Below are 19,299 nucleotides of genomic sequence, written 5' to 3'. Positions count from 1 at the left end.
CCATTGGATTTATATCCAACGGCCGGCATGAACCTTCAATATCTCGTCTTCTTCCTCCAGCGTCGCTGGGACCGCCTGGTCCGGCCTCCGGCGGCTAGCGGCTCTGCTTAGCATGCATCGCTGCGAAGCGCTACCCCACCGCCGGCTAGGCTATCCCTCCACCCTGCCACACCTCATGTTATTCTCCACCGACTGCAGCCCCACGCCGCACCAGAACCAGTTATAACCCTTCTCCTCATCTCAATCTGCGACTCCACTGCCGCGTGTTCCCATCTCCGGGTCGTTCCCGTCTGGGGCCTCGCCGTCGTCCACCGCCTCGCTGCGCTCGGTGCGGCGTGGTCAACAAACGAGAGTCATCGGAAGAGGACTGTACGTGGAGAGCCTGACGGCTGGAACCCACGAGGTCCATGGTCGCACGCAAGGAAAGTTCCTCATTAAGCTGAAAAATGTTCCCCCCTGACAGCTGGGACCCACCGGCTATATCTTCGCACGGAAGGAAGTGCCTCCTTGTTATGCGAAAAAAATTATTCCTCCCGTTGACAGCCGGGGCCCGTCAGATTTGGTGGCTAACTTATGGGCCTACTAAGTGGACGTGTACGCAGGGCTTTGTCAACTTAATCAACAAATGATTCTAGCAGCTGGACCATTGGATGTTAATCCAACAGCCGTGCTCCTTCTTCAACCTCTATTCTTGCTCCTGTCTCCCATGGGCGGCACCGCGACAGTGCTGCCGTGCACCCGAACCAGTCAAGTTTCCCACTCCTCTCCATCTGCGACTCCACTGCCGTGTCTTCCCCATCTCCGAGTCGTTCCAGTCTGGGGCCTCGCCGTCGTCCACCGGCCTTGGTGCGCTCGGCACGGTGTGGTCAACGTGGTCAACAACCGAGAGTCATCGGAAGATGACTGTAGGTGAGAGGCTGACAGTGGGGACGCACCACGCCCATGGACGCATGCATGCAACTGCATCCTTTTTACCCCGAAAAATAATGTTTTCTCCCCCTGACTGCTGGGACCCACCAGCTACATCTTCGCTCGCAAGGAAGTGCGTCCATATTACGGGCAAAAAAATGATTCGCCCCTGACTGTTGGGACCCACCAGCTACATCTTCGCACGCAAGGAAGTGCCTGACAGTCGGGACCCACCGGGTCGAAGCGTATGTAGCGTTGTCATTCTGGTCGCGAATGTGTACGTACATACTGGTCGATCGGTCTGTCTGCAGGCTGCAGTGATGAACCGTGGCCGTGCAAGGAAGGGCACGTGTCGTAATAGAGGCGCGCACATGTCGTAGTAGAGGCGCGCACGTAGCATGTACACGTACGTACAGCAGCCAGGGTGCAAGAAAGAAAATACGTCCACGTACATACATACGGGCGGGGTCTCGAACGCCTACTCGCGCATACGTACGGCCAGGGCTCATGTACATGGCTGTGGCTGGGTCGGAACAGAGAAACTGCATAGTCGTCGTGTTCATGGGGAGGCAACGGAATGCGTCGTGTTCATCGGGAGGCAACAGAACGAGTGCTGTTCATCGGGAGCCAACCAGCTTGGACGGAACAAGCGATGGAAACGAGGCCTGGCGTACCGCAGAACAGAGAAAACGGCCTTGTGTTCGACCGGCCACGGTGGAAACGTGATCCTGTTCATCGGGAGGGGTCTGGCGTACCGCAAAACGGAGGAAACGGACCTCCTACGATCGAAACGGGGTCCTGTTGATCGGGAGGGGTGTGGCGTACCGCAAAACGGAGGAAACGGACTTGTGTTGGAGCGCTACGGTCGAAACGGGGGTCCTGTTCACCGGGAGGGGTGTGGCGTACCGCAAAACGAGACTCCGCGGGATACTGTTCATCTCCATCGTCGACCTCCTCCAGCCTCCACGGGCTACTGTTCATCCACCGTCGACCTCCTCCAGCCTCCATCTGCAACTGTTCATCCACGGGCTCCTGTTCATCCAGCCTCCACCGCGCGCTCCTCCACCGGCTACTGTTCAACCAGCCCTCTCCACGGGGGTCCTGTTCAACCGCCCCTCCACCGGCTACTGTTCAACCAGCCCTCCACCGGCTACTGTTCAACCAGCCCTCCACGGGGTCCTGTTCATCCAGCCCTCCACGGGGTCCTGTTCATCCACCGGCTCGATCGATCAGGGTACTGTTCATCCAGCGGCAACGGCCTCTACTACCACGGGTTCCTGTTCATCCAACCCCCACCGGAAACTTTTCATCCAAACCCCCCAACAACGCTCACTGTTCATCCAGAGGCAGCATCGATCGGGTTCAGTTAGCAGTAGTAGCGAAGGAATCACTCGGCTTCATTTAACAGCAAGGGATCGATAGATCGCTCGGGTTTAGTGTAACGCGTAGCCTGCAGTGCAATCCGCTCGGGTTCAGTTAGAGCCCAACGCCTCGCACCCACGCGCGTACGTGTATGAGAGAAACGCGCATCGCTCGGCCCCCGACCACCCACCGTAACCGGGAACTCCCCGATATTTCCGCGCCCTCGCTTCTACCATGGTTTTTTCCGTCATGGACGACCCAAAGAATGTCATGCAGCTGCGTCTCCGGCCCGTCCAGGACGAAAAGCCCATTTTCTATCATGATTTTTTGTCACACAAGTAGGACCCCACCACATCTATGATGATACCGGGTTTTGTCACAATTATCGTCATAGAAGTGTCATAAGTATGACAGATTTTTTTTCGTTCGGCCCAAAATATCACGGATGTGTCTTTTTTTTTGTAGTGGAGGGTAGAAGCATTGTGTATTTGCTGCTTTAATTAGGGTAGTGTATAGAGCTGCCTGTAGTTAATGCTACATTGTTCTTGTACTATACTATACTTGTTTTCCAACCACTGTATTATGGCAATATGGGCTGTAGTAAATATCTAAAGCTTGTTAGGTTGGCAGAAGTGCTATCATAGCGAAGCTAGCAAGAGGTACAATGTGTAGATGATCTTTAAAAACTTGTAAACACAAGGAGGTTATTATTAGGACATGACCATGGTTGCCTATTTGCTGCTTGCTTTAAGTTGTGTCTAGGGTTGCTGTAGCCTACATTGTTGTTGTGCTCTTATATATACTCATTCCAGCCACCTGACCCTGTTGTGTTTTGCTGCAGTGATGAGCAACATGGCGAAGCAGCAGGCCAACTCCAAGGTGAGATGTGCCCCATGATAGTGAAGATGATGGCAAAGGTGAATGGATCCGGATGAACATCCCATGATTGACACTGCTTTTGGGAACACGGTGTCATCTGGCACAAGTTTGTTCGGCGAAGCAGCTCTGCCAGCTTCAGCGATGACTCTGACGCTTCCCGCCCCTCCGGTGGCTGCTTCCTCTTTGGTTCAGGCATAGGTAAGCCGATGGTTCCTTTCCTTTGCTCTTCCTCATGCTCTGGTCGAACAAATACCATGTCGCCATCGAGCATCACTGGTAACCTCTGTATCCTATTTACCTCCCGTTCTTCTAAATGCTATAGCGTGCTATAGAGTGTTATTTAAAATGTTTGCTCATATGCTTTGACCAAAGACCCTTAGTGCAGGACCTCTTCCAAACGCTATAGCAGAGCTATATTGCGCAATTTAAAATCATGGTTGTTCCCCGCATATCATGAACAGGGACAGGTTGGGCCGGAATATGGAAGGGGCATAGGCCCAATTAACCACAGGCTTCGGATTTTTCTTCCGGAGAAGCAACCCTTTACGATATGTGGCCCAGTTCGCGAGATGAAATCGATCAGACGGCCGAAAAAGTTCGAACATCAAGATCTAACGACTGAAATCGCTAATTACATGAGAGGCCTGAATGTGGTTCAGTTTTACTGTCTTAAAAAATGAATGTCACAATCATCATCAAGAAAGGCAGTGGAACGGACGTTTGCCTAGATGACAACACACAACAATAGCTCAGGCGGCATGACAAAGGGCGCACCCCTAGTATTTTTTATGCTTGACTTTTTTTATGAGAAAACTTTTGATCTATTCATCAACTGTTAAGGTAGTACAAAGAACACCAGAAATAAAAAATACATCTAGGTCCATAGACCACCTATCAGCGACAATAGACACAGGAGCGAGCCGAAGGCGTGCCGCTATCTTCGCCCCCCTCCTTATCGGAGCCTAGCAAACAAGTTGTAGTAGATAGTTAGGAAGTCGTCGTGCTAAGGCCCCATAGGACCAGTGACGCACACCATAACAGTAACCGCCGATGAAGATAAGCGTAGATCGAAAGGATCCAACAAGTAGACACACGGACACAAAAAAGATTCACATGTATCCGCCGAAGACAAACACCACTGAATCCCGCGAGATCCGCTGGAGACAAAACTCCACACGCCCTCCGACGATGCTAGAAACATCATCGGGACTGGGACTAGGTAGGGAGAACCTTATTCCATCTTTAAAGAGCCATCGCCGCCTCGTCTCTCTGAACAGGACACAAACCCTAACCAAACTCAAAAAAATATGAAATAACGAAGCCCTCCCGACGGTAAGGGCAGACATCTATCACGTTTCCATGGCCCTAAAACCACATGAGACGAGGTCCCTAGTCAAAGGGTCCCCTTTCTTCCATGGGAAGAAAGAAAACGACTCGTGGAATCGACCAGCGTTTGTTTACTTGATTGACTACGATGATGTATCCATCATGTTGGCTCAGTCGACAGAGCAATGCAATCTTTTAAATCAGTCAAACCATTATATGACTATATGCATAATAATTAATTCTAGCACAACATAATAATCTTTCTCCGTTAAAATCTTGATGATAACTTTGCTGCATGAATTAGCAACAGTATGTTCAACGAGATTAGTTATATGGAACTTGAACATGAGAATATTTAGTGAACATACATATGCTTTATTATGTAGTTATAAAATATAATTAGTATAATATGATAATGGATTTCCCCGCAGAAAAAGAGAGAGTGAATATGGATTTCACAAGGAAAAAAGAATGAAAATAGATTTTACCGCGAAAAAGGAATGAAAATGGATTGTAACATGTTGAGATATATATATTTTCTATACATGGTTTGCATGTTTAAAGAAATACAAGATAAGTACTCCTTAATTGGTTTTAATAATCTTTTAGAAATATACACAAAGTTTTTCTTACATCAGTATGTAATTCTACAGATTTTCACATCAAGCATACGGATACTTCTTTTTCAGTGATAATATAATTACTTTCCTTTTTAGAATCAAAATGAACGTGAAATTTGTTCAAATCAAATCGTAACGGTGTTCAAAAAATAAATCAAATCATAACGCCTTGTCTACGCGATCGAGCACGATCGAATTGATATTGCTCCAAGTATTTCATGTTTATTGCAAAGAAACGGTTGCCGTGCAAATTACTGTGCCCGCCCCCATAAAATACAAAGAATACAGATCTGGAACAAGCATGGCGTGGCCATGCATCAAGACCGCCGGAAGTTTGCCTTGATGGTCTGCACAGTGTGCGCGTCCGTGAGGAGTGTCTTGGCGACGAGATCGTCGGGGAGCGCCCCGGCGAAGAGCGAGTTGCCGAGGAGCACCAGCCCCGGGTTCTGGCTGCTGAGGGAGGCGTAGAGCGTGGCCGGCGCGGTGCCGTTGTTGTAGAGGAAGTGCACGAGCCCCTGCGGCACGGCGAAGACGTCGCCCTTGCGGAGCACCTTGGCGTAGAGCTTGTTGTCCGGGTAGGAGGAGACGAAGCCGAAGTAGACGGAGCCCTCCAGCACCAGCGCCGTCTCCGCCGCCCTCGGGTGGTAGTGCACCGGGAAGACGCCCCCCGGCACGACGTCGAGGCGGACGTGGGACTCGCCCAGCGTGTTCAGGCCCGGGATCTGCACCTGGTTCGCCGTGAACCCGAAGCGCTTGCTCGTCTTGCCGCCAGGCTTGTCCAGGCCGCCGAAGAGGAAGTCCTCCGCCACCACCGCCGCCGGGTCCTTGCACGCCACCCCGTTCTCGTGCACTGCGGGTACGTACGCGCATATCACCATGGATGATCACATGGAAACTGAAGAGCTGCCACAAGCACGGCGTTTATTTTTCCGTACCTTTGGACGTGGGGTCGGCGACGCAGAAGTCCTGGAGAGGGTTAGGGTCGAAAGCCTCGACATGGCCGGAGCCGAGAGCGACGACGGCGAGCGCCAAGAGCAATGTCGCAGCAGCCATGGCGAGCCTTCTGGATCAGCGAAATGTGCAAGGAGCGACGAGTGCAGGGTCTAGACTGTAGACTAGAGAGGCCTCCACTTATATACTAGTAGTATGATGCAGGGACGTTAATGGGCTTCCATGCATGCGCAGGCAATATTTTGTTAGTATCTTATATCATACCAATGCGATATTCGCACACTTATGGCCTTCAATTTATAGGAGGGAAAATTATATGAAGAAGGATTTAAATCCCTAATTTTTTGGAGAATATTTAACTCCTTAATTAGCTTTTACGGTTGCAAGTCGAATTTTAGGTTCTCAGGGACGTTTTGCGCAATAGTCCGCTAGGACGACGTTTCACCAACTTTATGGGCCCAACGTGTGCTTACAAGAATAAACCAAGTGGGGCATGGGCTTGTGTGGTGTGATATCATTTGTTTTTCGGTTGCTGTTGAGGAAAGTGGAGGCGCAGTTCCTTGTAGCACGGTTGTTCTATTCCAAAGGGTATCAAATATGTTGTGTAATCTTAAAAAATGAAGTATGGCATTATACTCCACTCAGTGTGTTTATTTTTCGCTTCTACTCCAATGCTTACTTCACTTATGAATTAATCCAGGCAATGTGCCGTGTAGAGATAGGGATGGACAAGGTGACTTTTTGCATATGAACTTTTCATTTACGAAATGAGTCAGCAAAGTTTGCATCAGTCCTGTTAATTAAAGTGAAAGAGTAGATCATGATAGAAGTAATCGAGAAAACAAAATCAAGATCATAATACACAAACAACCATAGTAAAACAATCAATCGGAGGAATAAGAAGACTAGTGCAATTTTCATTGTAATCTTAATTTTTACTAGTCATTCCACGTTCAGTTATCTTTTCATTAAACTGGTCATTTTCCTAGACAATCGTCTGGTCCACGATGCCCTCCGGGTGTGTTCCTTAAGAAAAAAGGCCCATTGGTTATTATCCATCAGCGGTGAGTACGCCACTATTGGTGAAAAAGTATATACTGTAGAAAAGGGAAAAAGTCATGTATGCCAATATATATCTTCATATATGTCAAACAAAATACAATGTTCATCTTCGGTTTAAAAACATGATCATGTAAAAAAATCTTATATTCATATATAAAATGTTCATACATTTGTATAAAAAATGTTCACAAACTGAAAGAAAAAAAATCCTTCACACCTGATTTTATGTTCATATAATTAAATAATGTTTACGTGCAAAAAGAGAAGTGAAACACAAACACATAAATTGAAACAGTATAAAAGTAAAAAAGAAAATTTTAAAAACAAAGGAAAAGTAAAAAGTAAAAAAAGACAGAAGAGAAAATTAAAATAAAACGAACACAAAACAAAAGGAAAGAAAGAAAGACATAGAAAAGAAAAACAAAAATGGGCTGGGCCAAGAGCAATTGAGGGTGCGCGTATGCCATAAAACCAAGCGTAGTAGGACAACAAAGTACGTACTCCCTCCGTTTCTTTTTAGTCTGCATATAAGGTTTGGTCAAAGTCATGCTTTGTAAAGTTTGACTTACTTTATATTAAAAAATATAAACATTGACGATATGAAATCAGCATTATCAGATGCACCACGAAATGTATTTTCATACCATAGTTTTAATATTGTAGATGTTCATATTTTTATATAAATTAGGTCAAACTTTGTGTAGCTTGACTTTGACCAAATCTTATATGCGAAGTAAAAACAAACGGAGGGAGTACATTGAGTAATCAAGTAGGGGGTGCTCCCACCCAACACCTATTTAGCGCTCTAGGCGACGTTTAAAGTCCATTTGTTACAACGCGCAGACACAGACATCCATAAGGAGCTTCTTTTTGCGAGAGTTATGTCCTGCACTAAGGGCATGAAGATCTCATCTGGCTTCTCAAAAGTCCACATATCCAGCTTCTCCTCCTCGCTTTTTTTTTCGAGACAGTCCTCCTCGCTTCTAACTTCACGTAGCGATCGCAGGAATGTGGGGGCAACTAGTTAACGAGCGCTCCTTCGGGAGCCTCGCAACGATCAGCGCCACTTGGCGTGCTCTCAGCCATTCGCCACCTATCGCGCTCTGGACGCTCCCTTCGGATTTTTTTATTTTTTTGCACGCGTTTTCGGCTTTTTAAACGGTTTTTTTGACGTTTTGGTTTTCCCCCGGTCTTTCTTAGATTTTCGATCAAAAAAAAAATTCGCGAAAAAACGCATTTTCTTTTTTTTTCCTTTCGCGAAAGTCACGGTTTTTCTTCCGCAAGAGGCACGGTTGTGCTTTAGCGAGAGTCACGGCCGTGCCTTTCGGAAACGAAAAAAAAAGTGTTTTCTATTTTTTTTTTCTTTCGCGAGAGTCACGGTTCCGCTTCCGCGAGAGGCACGGTTGTGCTTTCGCGAGAGTCACGGCCGTGCCTCTCGGAAAGGGAAAAACAAAACGCGTTTTTTGTTTTTCTTTTCTTTCGTGAGAGTCACGGTTTTGCTTCCGCGAGAGGCACGGTTGTGCTTACGCGAAAGTCACGGCCGTGCCTTTCGGAAAGGAAAAAACGCGTTTTCTATTTTTTTTTTCGCGAGAGTCACGGTTATGCTTTTGCGGAAGTCACGGCCGTGCCTCTCGGAAACAGAAAAAATGCGTTTTCTGTTTTTTTTTCTTCCACGAGAGTCACGGTTTTGCTTACACTAGAGGCACGGTTGTCATTTCGCGAGAGGCACGGGCGTGCCTCTTCCGTAAAGGGAAAAAAACCGTGCTCCCGGTTCGGTTTTTTCACCCGGTTTTTTTCATCCATTTTTTTCGTGAAAAAAAAGTTCGTCAAAACCTATCAACATGGGATCTAGTTTTGAAGATCTCGACGTGAGGAATGTTTAAGAGATAAAACGTTTTGAATAAACGGATCTACGAAAAAAGGGAAAACTCCCAGGTTGCGACAAGTGGCGCGCTGCATGTGCGCCACTTGTCGCGACCTGGAAAAGTGGAGTGTTCTTTGCAACGAGTACTCCTTAATTAGTGATTTCGCAGGAATGTTTGGCTGCATCGGGCAGCTTCTCGTAGAGCTGCAGCCCATCTGGGAGGGCTCTGGCCCGTTTGGCACTTTATTGGGCCGGCTGATGCAGCCTTGTTCGGGCCCTGTGCATCGATACTTGGGAGGGAGAGGGGTATCGATTGGTTGGGGATCGCTGGATTCTTTCTATCGAGCGGGAGGCAGTGAACCGTTATCTTTGGCGGTGGCAACTCCCTGTAAATTGGGCAAACTTCTGATTCTTCGAACGGTGGACCTGGGCCGATCGAGCTTCACGTTTTTGCACTGCGAGTTGGGTCAGCTTTCAGAAGTTAGCTTCTTGGAGCCCAAACGTTCGGGACAAAATTATTTGTGAATCTGGTGAATTTAGAAGCTGGAGAAGATCATAACAGGCCCTAAGCGAGAAGGAAGCTGCTCTCGCTGAAGGGAATCGCTCCTCGCGCAAGAAAATAGGCCGGCCCATCAGCTCACTTTTAAAGAAAAAGGAGGAGAAAATGGATCATGCGCAGGGGATCGATCCCAATACCTCCGAGGAGAAGCCCGGCGCTGCTAGTGACTCCGCCCGCTTGGCGTTCATGTCTAGTAGGGAGGGGGGGGGGGTGTTCTTCTTGAGGCAATTCAAGCCGGTCTTCTTAGTTTTTTTCTACCTTTTTTTGTTTCTTCTGTTTGTTTTCTTTTTCATTCTTTGGTTTTTTATTCCTTTTCCATTCTCTTTTGCGTTTGTCTCTTCGAATGTGTTTTTCCTTTCCTTTTATCTTTGGTTCATTTTGTTTCTTTTTGATTTCATTTTTGTGGTTTTCTTTGTTTCTTTTGGTTTTCATTCTACATTTTTTTTGTATCAGTCAAAAAATTGTTCTAATACATGTTTAAAATTTTTACAATACAAATTTAACAATTTTTTGGTATACAGACAACAATTTTTCTATAAACATTTTTATATTCTTGATTAACACTTTTCATATACAAGATTATCAATTTTTTAATACATGGTCAACATTTTATCTATACATGTTTTCTAAATGCTTAATTAACAGTTTTCAAATAAAAAGATTAACATTTTTTGAATACATGGTCAACATATTTCCATACATATTTAACATTTTTTAAATGCTTGATTAACATTATTCGAACACTTGTTCAACATTTTTTCAAATGCTTGATTAACATTTTGATAAATGTGATTAACTTTTTTCATCATTTCCAAAATACATGGTTAACATTTTTATACACATTTAACATTTCTCAAATGCTGTATTAATATTTTTCAAATACATGTTCAATATTTTTCAAATGCTTGATTATATAAATGATGAAAAAAATTCATCATTTTTTAATACATGATCAATATTTTTTTATACATGTTCAACATTTTTCCCAACGCTTGATTAATATTTTTAATAAACTTGTTTAACCTTTCTTAATACATGACCTATAATTTTTCTATACACGTTTAATGTTTTCTGAATGTTTGATTAAAAAATTACAAATAATTATTCAACATTTTTCAAATAATTGCTCTACATTTTTTCAAATATATTTTATAGAGTTGTTTTATAATTATATATATTTAGAATGTTTTAAATTATAAGAAAAGCACAATAATAAAGCAAAAAAGGAAACAAAAAAATTAAAAATCCTAGAAAAAGAGGTTGTGGCCTCCCGCGCGCGTGGGCTGGCTTATATTTGTCACACCTTCAGCGAGTCCGAAGCTGGACTCGCTGAAGGCAAGATATATGGACGCCCGCTTCCTATTTCCGGATTTGAGAAGCTTCCAGAACTTCCTGGCCTAGTTTTGGGAAACTTCTGGAAGCATCCATTCAGTTTTTTTGCCTTTTTGTTTTTGGAATTTCTTTGTTCGTTTTTATTCTGTTTAACTTTTTTGTATTTTCCCAAATGCATTTCAAATTCATGAACTTTCTAAAAAATTGTGAACATTTTCTAACTCATGACCTTTTAAAAAATTGGAAAACTTTTTTTAAATTCATGACCTTTTTTCATAATCGATGAACACTTTTTCAAATTCCCGAACGTTTTTTGAACTCGTGAGATTTTTGAATCCATGAACTTTCTATGGCCAGTGTTTTTTTTTTCAAATTCATGACCTTTTTCAAATTTTGCGAAGATTCTCTTCTAGTTCCATTTTTTGAATTTTCCACATTTCTCAAAAAGTCAACGGTGGAACGGTCAACCATGATTGGTCAACTGTCGAATGACTGACTAAGGAATTGGGAGAAGTGGCGCGTGTTGCGGTGCTGGGGATGAGGTGTCGTGCTCCTAACCGTCGCTTCAGGCGCCGACTCAAGTGCCAAGCGCTCACGCCCGGCTTAGCACTCTTCGTTCCTCGCAGGAGCTGCTAGGTCTCCCTCACTCAAGGCGCTTGGTTGAACTTTTGAAAAAACTAAAATGATTTGATTTTTTCATGAATTTGAACAAAACACGAATATCAAAGCGACACAAATTTGGCAAAAAATGATATATTTTTTTAGATCATGGATTTGAAAAAAATTTGTGGAATTGAAAAGGAGTTCGGGAATTTGAAAATTTTCGCAATTTTACATTTGAGAAAATTTCTTAAATTTGAAAAAATATGTCATAAATTTTAAAAATATTCACGAAATTAAACATCTTTGTGAATTTGAAATTTTTCATGTTTTAAAAAACATCACAATTTAAGAAAAGTCCATGAAAATTAAAATGGAAAGGGAAAAAACTCAAACTAACCCAACTGGACAAAAATCTTTGAAACCAAAAAGCAGAAGAACCCAGCCAAAAAACCCCAAGGAGACCTTGTAGAAAGTTCGCAAAACCAGTGCTCTGAGTTACATGTTTTGGGGCAGCCCAGTTCGCTAGTGAAGGATCGAGTGCGCGCGCCAGTTACAGATAAGGATGGAAGTGATGGGTAAAGTAGAAGTCCTAATCTAAACTCGAGCTCAAATGCTCTCGGCATGAACAACAAAATTGAAAATAATAATTCAGAAAGCATTCAAAATATTCCGATTTTTTGTGTGGCAAACATTAAGAAATGTTTTGAGTGCTTGGAAATTTTCATCAGCATATCACATTTGTGGAAGTCGTGACAAAAAGATAAAATCAGCGCTCTTAAATACTTTCAAAATTAGCATCAATTTCTTTTGCCACGACTTCCACGAATGTGATTCCAAGATAAAAGTTTGCAAACTCAAAACATTTCTTAATGCTTTCCACACCAACAAAAACACAGATTTTGTTTTTCATATTTTCCTGATTTTACTGTTCATCCGTGCTGCCTGAGATAAGAAACTCCATGTGTTCTTAAGCTTAAAAATAGGAATGGGCATCGGTAGGATCGTCGGTCGTAATCTCATCTGTGGAAAAGCAAGAAGTTTGCTGCAATCGGAAATGCAATTCCCAGGATGTCTGATGGGGACTCCCGTTGTCGCATTGCAGTTACTTCGTCAATCAAAAAGATTACCCAGCTTTGCCATCGCAAACTCACCACACTCGTCTGTTTTTTCCGTATAAACAATCAAGGAATCATCACCTGACCTCCTTCACCTCGTAGGTATAGCCATATCGTCAAATATCTCTCCCCTACACAGAGTAGTCGACGCCCGCCGGTGGGACGCGGAGCCCCTCCTTGGCCGTCTGGTAATCGTGGTCCACGCCGCCTTCCTCGAGGCGGGCTTCATCGTGCGCCGCCGCGGGGACCCGTTGCCTTGCCGGCTTCCGACGGAGGCAGGCGCGATGGCCTCGACCCTGTCCTTGGAGTACACGGCGCCGCAACTGCTGCCCCGGCACGACATGGACGGTGCCGCGTTGAGGATATGCACTGACGGGCAGTGTTTCCTCTTCTACGTGCAAGTAAGCTCTGTCCGGAGGACCGGCGGCACGTACTGGGCGTGCCTAGACGCGCTCTCCGCCGCGCCGCTCCTATCTGGCGGTCTGGACGACACGGGGCGCCAGCTGCTCGGGACGGCCTCCACGCTCTGGAGGACGGTCATCAACGGGCTCTGCCGGCGCCTCCTCTTAGACCTATGCCGCGAGCACGGCGTGGTGCCGGGGCGAGCCCCCACCCTCATGGCCCTCCCGAGCGACGCCATGCTGGCGATCCTGGCGAGGCTCCCCGACGGGAAGGACCTCCTCAGGGTGGAGAGCACCTGCACCGAGCTGAGGCGCCTCGTGGGCGGCCGAGAGCGAGACCGCGAGCTCTGGCTGCCCAGGTACAAGGCGCTGCCGGGGAACACGCTGTGGTGGTCGCTCCGCGGCGGCTCCGACGACGACTTGCTGGGGACGAGTTGGAAGGAGATGTATGTGTGGGTCACGCGACAGAGGGAACATAGGTTTCAGATCCCCCGGTGGCTCCCGTCGGTTCAACGTATCTTCCCATCCTCATGGCTTTCTATCCATCATCTTCCACGGGATCTTCCTTCGGAGCGGCCGGATGATGTCGTTACCTGCTTGACTCGCTTTGGAAAGATCACAAGGGAGGGCGACAGGGTGCTTGCCGTCCACCTCCACCATGTCTGTCGACTGTGCGTGGTGCACACACCTTGTCGGAGAGGAGGATGGGCGATCTGGTCGGCGGCCCGACGCCCGTCGACAGTGACGGGCAACACTACCCCTCCCTCACCACCGTTTGATGGGAGCTCGTGGCGTACGATGGTGGTCTTTTTCTGCAACATCCTCCCTGTTGCAAGAAAGATTTCTGCAACATTTGTGATGTTGCAAAACTTCTTCAGTAGATAGTACCATATAAGGAGATTTTTTGCAACATTAGCTCTGTTCCAGGAAAATTCCTGCAGCAGTACCTCTGTTGCAAAAGTTCCGCAACATGAACTTTGTTACAAATGTTCGAGCGCAACATCATCCTTGCTGCACAAATCGTAGCTGAATTTAACGGCTCCCCGCGTAGCATTGCCCATACAATTTTGACATTTTTTAATACATGGTCAACATTTTTCTATATATAATTTTAAATTTTTTGAATAAAAGATTAACATTTTTTGATGCATGGTCAACATTTTTTGATACACATTCTAAACCATTTTCAAATTCTAGATAGACATTTTTTCAAATAAAAGATTAACATTGCTTTAATACATGCTCAAATGTTTTTCTATACTCATTTAACATTTTTCAAATTCTTGATTAACATTTCTTCAAATGCAAGATTAACATGTTTTAATAGACGGCCTACATTTTTTCTACATACATTTAACTTTTTCAAATAGAAGATTACAATTTTTTAAATACATGGTAAAAAAATTCTATACACAATTAGTATTTTTTCTAAATGGTTGATTAACATTTTTTCATGCAAGATTAACATTTTTCGAATGCATGGTCAACATTTTCTCTGTATACACTGTCAACATTTTTTCTATGTACATTTAACATTTTTCAAATGCTTTATTAACATTTTTAAAATACAAGATTAACATTTTTAATACATGGTCAATATTTTTTATACACATTTATCATTTTTAAGTGCTTGATGAACAGTTTTTGAATGCATGGTCAATATTTTCTCTATATAAATTTAACATTTGTCAAATGCTTTATCAACTTTTTCAACCACAAGTTTAACATTTTTTGAATACAATACAATATTAAATATATTTAATACAAGGTCAACATTTATTCTATGGAACTTTAACATTTTTTAATGCTTGATTAACATTTTCCAAATGCTTGATTAATACTTATGAAATACATGTTAAACATTTTTTTAATACACGGTCAACATTTTTTATATACACATTTAACAATTTTAAAATACTTGCTTAACCATTTTTTCAAGTGCCTAATTAACATTTTTAAAATATGTGATCAATTTTTTCACACACATCAAATATTTTTATATACGTTTTGTACACATGAGTAAAGTTTTCTCTACACACATTTAACATTTTCAAATGCTTGGTTAACATTTTTTTAATATGCTTTATGTAAAGTGTTTTGTGTACTATATTTAGAATATTTGAAAGAATAAACAAAAGAAAGACATGAAAAAGAGGATGTGGCTCCGCGCGCCTGGGCCGGCCCAACTCGTGACTCCCTTCTTCAGGAGAGGGTTCCCTCTGTCTCACGTGAAGCAAGACATAGGGCCGCCCGTCTCGTGCAGGCGAGACGAAGAGAGCATTGCCCCTCTGATGGTGGTGGGCCGAGGGTATGGTGGGCCGGAGGCACGGGTGGAACTTGAAACTCACTCATCGCTCCTGGCCCTTCGAAAAAAACATAAATTTGAAAAACTTCACGCATCCTAGAAAAGAAAAAAGAAAATCCGTACAGAAAAGCCAAACAAAGAAAAACCAGCTAAAACCTTCCAAAACTTAACAAAACTAGCCCAGGAAGCTTTTGGAAACTTCCCAAACCCAAGAGCGTCCCACTCGTACCTAAGATGGTGAAACGATCCATTCTAACCGTATCGAACAAAGGGGGGGGGGGTGCGTCTTTTACCAAAAGCGTTGTAACCAGTGAAGCTAGCGACAAATAAGAATTGGGGTTTTGTCTCTGGCTGAGGGCGAGACAAAGCCGACGCCGAAATCACTAGTTCAGGGGTACCCCTTGCAAAGGTTACTCCCACCTTCTCAACTTTGACAAGTGGCGTACTGCATGTTCGCCACTTGCCGTAATCTGAGAGTTTTCTCATTTTTCTTCATAGATTTGTTTTTTTCAAAACGTTTTATCGTTCGCACCATGTGTCCAAATTTTCAATCGTTTTCACCATTGGACTTCTCGCGTCGAGATCTACGAAAATAGATCCCATTTTAATGCCAGTTTCAACTTCTTTTCCTTTTCAAGAAACAAAGATTTGTGCCTCCGTGAGATGCAAGTATGTGCTTCTAGTGGAAGCACAAAAAAGTACGGAAAAAAATCACAATTTTTTCTTTCCGAAGAATCATAGTTGTGCAGAAAAAAGTTCACGCAAACAAATCATGATTTTTTCCTTTTCTCGCAGAAGCAAATATGTGCTTTGAGAAAGCCAGAAAAAAATATGCAAAAAATATAATTTTTCCCTTCCCTAGAAGCACAACTATGTGCTTCTCACGGGAGCAAATCTATGTCTTCATAAAAACAAATATGTTCTTCTCGTGGAAGCAAAAACATCGCGCAAAAGAATAATTATGTGATTTTTTCTTTTGCTTTTCGAGAAACACAGCTATGCTTCTCGCATAAGTAAATTTGTGCCCCCACGAAAAGCAAATTTGTGCTTATCCCGGAAACACACAAAAAAAAAATCTTTGCACCAAAAAGAACATTCACAATTTTTTACTCCAAAACCTAGGAAAACCAGGCGTAAATAAAAAAACTGAAAAAGAACATCTAAAACTCGGAAACATGTAAAAAGAATAAAAAACAAAATTCAGAGGGAGCGCCTAGCACACGACACGTGGCAACGGCCGAACGAACCACTTGACGTGCTCTTAGCCCATACAAAGTGACCCTTGCGGCCCTTCCTCTAGGGATACTCCTTTATCTTTTTTGATAAACTTCTTCTCCTTTATTCATTCATAAGTAAAGTAGCATCGTTTACAAGTAAAGGGATAACCTCATCAGGGGCGTTATCCATCCAAACACTCGGAGATGAGGACCTAGCTAACCTTGCTAGTTCATGAGCTACTCAATTACGTTCTCTATTACAATGATCATAAATGACATGGGAAAAACTAATGACATGAAATAACAGTCATCTATAATGGATGAAGCGACTAAAGAAGAGTAGCCTTGGCTCAACGCATTCACCACCTCTACGCTATCCAAATTCACTTCAATCTTACTGCATCCAATGGTATTAGCAAGATTCAAACCAAACCTCACTGCCATTGCTTCTACTGTGAACGAGTCGAAGCAGGGGTCCATTTTTTCATTAGCAGCCGCTATAAATTCCCCCCTATGGTCCCGAATAACTGCTCCAAATGTTGCTGCGAGTGTGTCATTATCAAATCTCGCATCAACGTTTAATTTCACGTAACCATACTTTGATTTCAGCCAATCATATGATCGGACGTGAGCCTCAGTTGCTCTCAGACACCCCAAAAAAAAGTTGCTCTCAAACAAAGCGCGCTTCCCCTCTCATAGTTGTGGGCCTAGAGTATGGTGGGCTGTGGGCTGGTGGCGCGGTGGAACTTGAGACTCACTCTTCGCTGCTGGCCTTGGAAACAAGAATCTATGTACAGCGACCCCTCGAAAAGAAAAGGCAAATGTACAGCATGTGTACTGCACAAGGGAAGGGTGTACTACTTCCGGCACTTGTACTACCCCTCCCAAGCCAACGCAGGCCGGCTGGCGGCATGAACAATGCCCATCCCTACCGATCCATCGGTCGAGGGGGATGCTTTGCTAGCTTTATGCGTGTTTGGTGCACGTCCACCCACCGCTCACCGCCCCTTCCTTGTGCTTCCCTTCCGTGCTACGCATCTTCTTCTTCTTCTTCCTCCTCCTGGCAGGCGTCTATTTAAGTCGCCCCACAGCCCCAATCATTGAAGCCAGAACAGGTGCAGGCATCATCAAACTCTCCCTCCGACGACATCGATCCCCGTCTCCCGATCTTCTCCTCCTGACTCCTGCTGTAGCTGCCAGCCATGGCCTCCGAGGTACCATCTCCTTCCCTGCCTTCTTATTTACCCAACATCTCTTTTTATGATTTTCCATAGCATGGTTCCTCTCTTCTCAGTTATTGGTTGATGAACAGATCAAGAAAACCAATAGGAAGTAGCTTAGCCTAGCTAGGAGAGACTTCTAGTTTGTCGTCTATTATTATATACCCCGTGTTGGATTAGTTGATCATTCGTCAAAAAGTAAGATTGCTTCGTCGAAATAAGCTAAGATAATGTTTGATCTGTTAGAATCTAACAGAAACAAAATGTTCTCATCTTATTATGGTCGGCAGACTGTTGTCCTCAAGGTGGCAATGTCCTGCGGAGGTTGCTCGGGGGCGGTTAAAAGGGTGCTCACCAAAATGGAAGGTTATTTCCTCTCTGCGTCTACCTGCTTCCTTTCAAAGCTACCAACGCATTTATATCTACCTGCTTGTGAAAATCAGTTTCAACCGCAAAAGGAATGACTAAAACAAACTTCACAGCGAATACATTGGAACTGAACTAGAATTCTATGGTGGTCTCACCTGCTAATGCTTTGCTTCTTCTCCCGGAGGCAGGCGTCGAGAGCTTCGACATAGACATGGAGCAGCAGAAGGTGACCGTGAAGGGCAACGTCAAGCCAGAAGACGTTTTCCAGACGGTCTCCAAGACCGGGAAGAAGACCGCCTTCTGGGAGGCCGAAGCCACTCCTGTACCGGAGGCTACCCCGGCAGCCGACGCCGTGCCTGCACCTGAGGCAACCCCGGCAGCAGACGCCGCGCCTGCACCGGAGGTGACCCCGGCCAACACCGTCGCTTGATGACCACGCACAGATGATGCCGCCGTGACCTTTGAAAACTCCAAGATATTGTTGTTGAGAGAGTCATGGCGGTTTGCACGATGTTACTTACGAGTTGACTACAACGTAATGGAATAAACAAAGTGTGTATGATCTAGACAAATGAACACGTCGACCACATGATTTACAATAGATTTCAGTTCTATTAATGTTCTACAGCTCTTCCGTTGACGAAAGTGTTCAGTACAGCCGTCCATGTTAAATTTACACAAAAATGAAATTTGTAGCACAAAGATACAATGTTGTATTAAGGCCTGCTTACTGCAAAAAATTGTGGGACATGTTATGTTTGGCACTTGCTTGAGACTGCTCGGGTTTGGAGAAATCGCACAGAGTCGTCAACAACTATCCCTGCTACCGTGTATCTGCCGCCTTCTTCTATGGGGTATGTATACGCAGCTCTATCGCACATGACAATTTACAATTTGTACCGATTGAGTTATTTATACTCAATATTCTGTCTTTTTTGTGGAACAAATAGCTTGTATTTGCAGTCGAACTTCGACGCTAGCGTGGAGCCCGTGGAGTTGTGTCCGGAGAAACGGGGGGCACTACCAAGTACAAGGTGGTGGTGTGTGCTGTGCGGGGAGCACCACTACTCACAGTCATGGACTGTCAGCAGGATCAAGGCAAAATATCAACTCGGCAAAAAGGTATAGTGCAAATGTCTCCTTCCATAGTACTCCCTCCGTCTCATAATATAAGAGCGTTTTTGACACTACACTAATGTAATATC

General features: G+C 44.4%; 2 protein-coding genes across 2 annotated transcripts; one reads left to right on the top strand and one right to left on the bottom strand.

Moving 5' to 3' along the window:
* Window positions 1–5,292: 5,292 nt before the first annotated feature.
* LOC123169309 (germin-like protein 5-1) lies at window positions 5,293–6,300 on the bottom strand. Its single transcript, XM_044587148.1, has 2 exons — window positions 6,032–6,300; window positions 5,293–5,946 (listed from the first exon to the last, which is right to left on the bottom strand). The coding sequence occupies exons 1-2, from the start codon at window positions 6,147–6,149 to the stop codon at window positions 5,414–5,416; spliced, it is 651 nt and encodes a 216-aa protein (XP_044443083.1). The 5' UTR covers window positions 6,150–6,300; the 3' UTR covers window positions 5,293–5,413.
* An 11,122-nt stretch (window positions 6,301–17,422) lies between these two features.
* Window positions 17,423–18,858, top strand: LOC123167505 (copper transport protein ATX1). Its single transcript, XM_044585340.1, has 3 exons — window positions 17,423–17,719; window positions 18,016–18,091; window positions 18,283–18,858. The coding sequence occupies exons 1-3, from the start codon at window positions 17,708–17,710 to the stop codon at window positions 18,522–18,524; spliced, it is 330 nt and encodes a 109-aa protein (XP_044441275.1). The 5' UTR covers window positions 17,423–17,707; the 3' UTR covers window positions 18,525–18,858.
* Window positions 18,859–19,299: the final 441 nt, after the last annotated feature.

This window comes from Triticum aestivum, chromosome 7D, assembly GCF_018294505.1.
Source record: "Triticum aestivum cultivar Chinese Spring chromosome 7D, IWGSC CS RefSeq v2.1, whole genome shotgun sequence".
Lineage (NCBI taxonomy): Eukaryota > Viridiplantae > Streptophyta > Magnoliopsida > Poales > Poaceae > Triticum > Triticum aestivum.
Note: the sequence above shows the minus strand (reverse complement) of the source record. Positions and strands in the feature narration are given on the sequence as shown.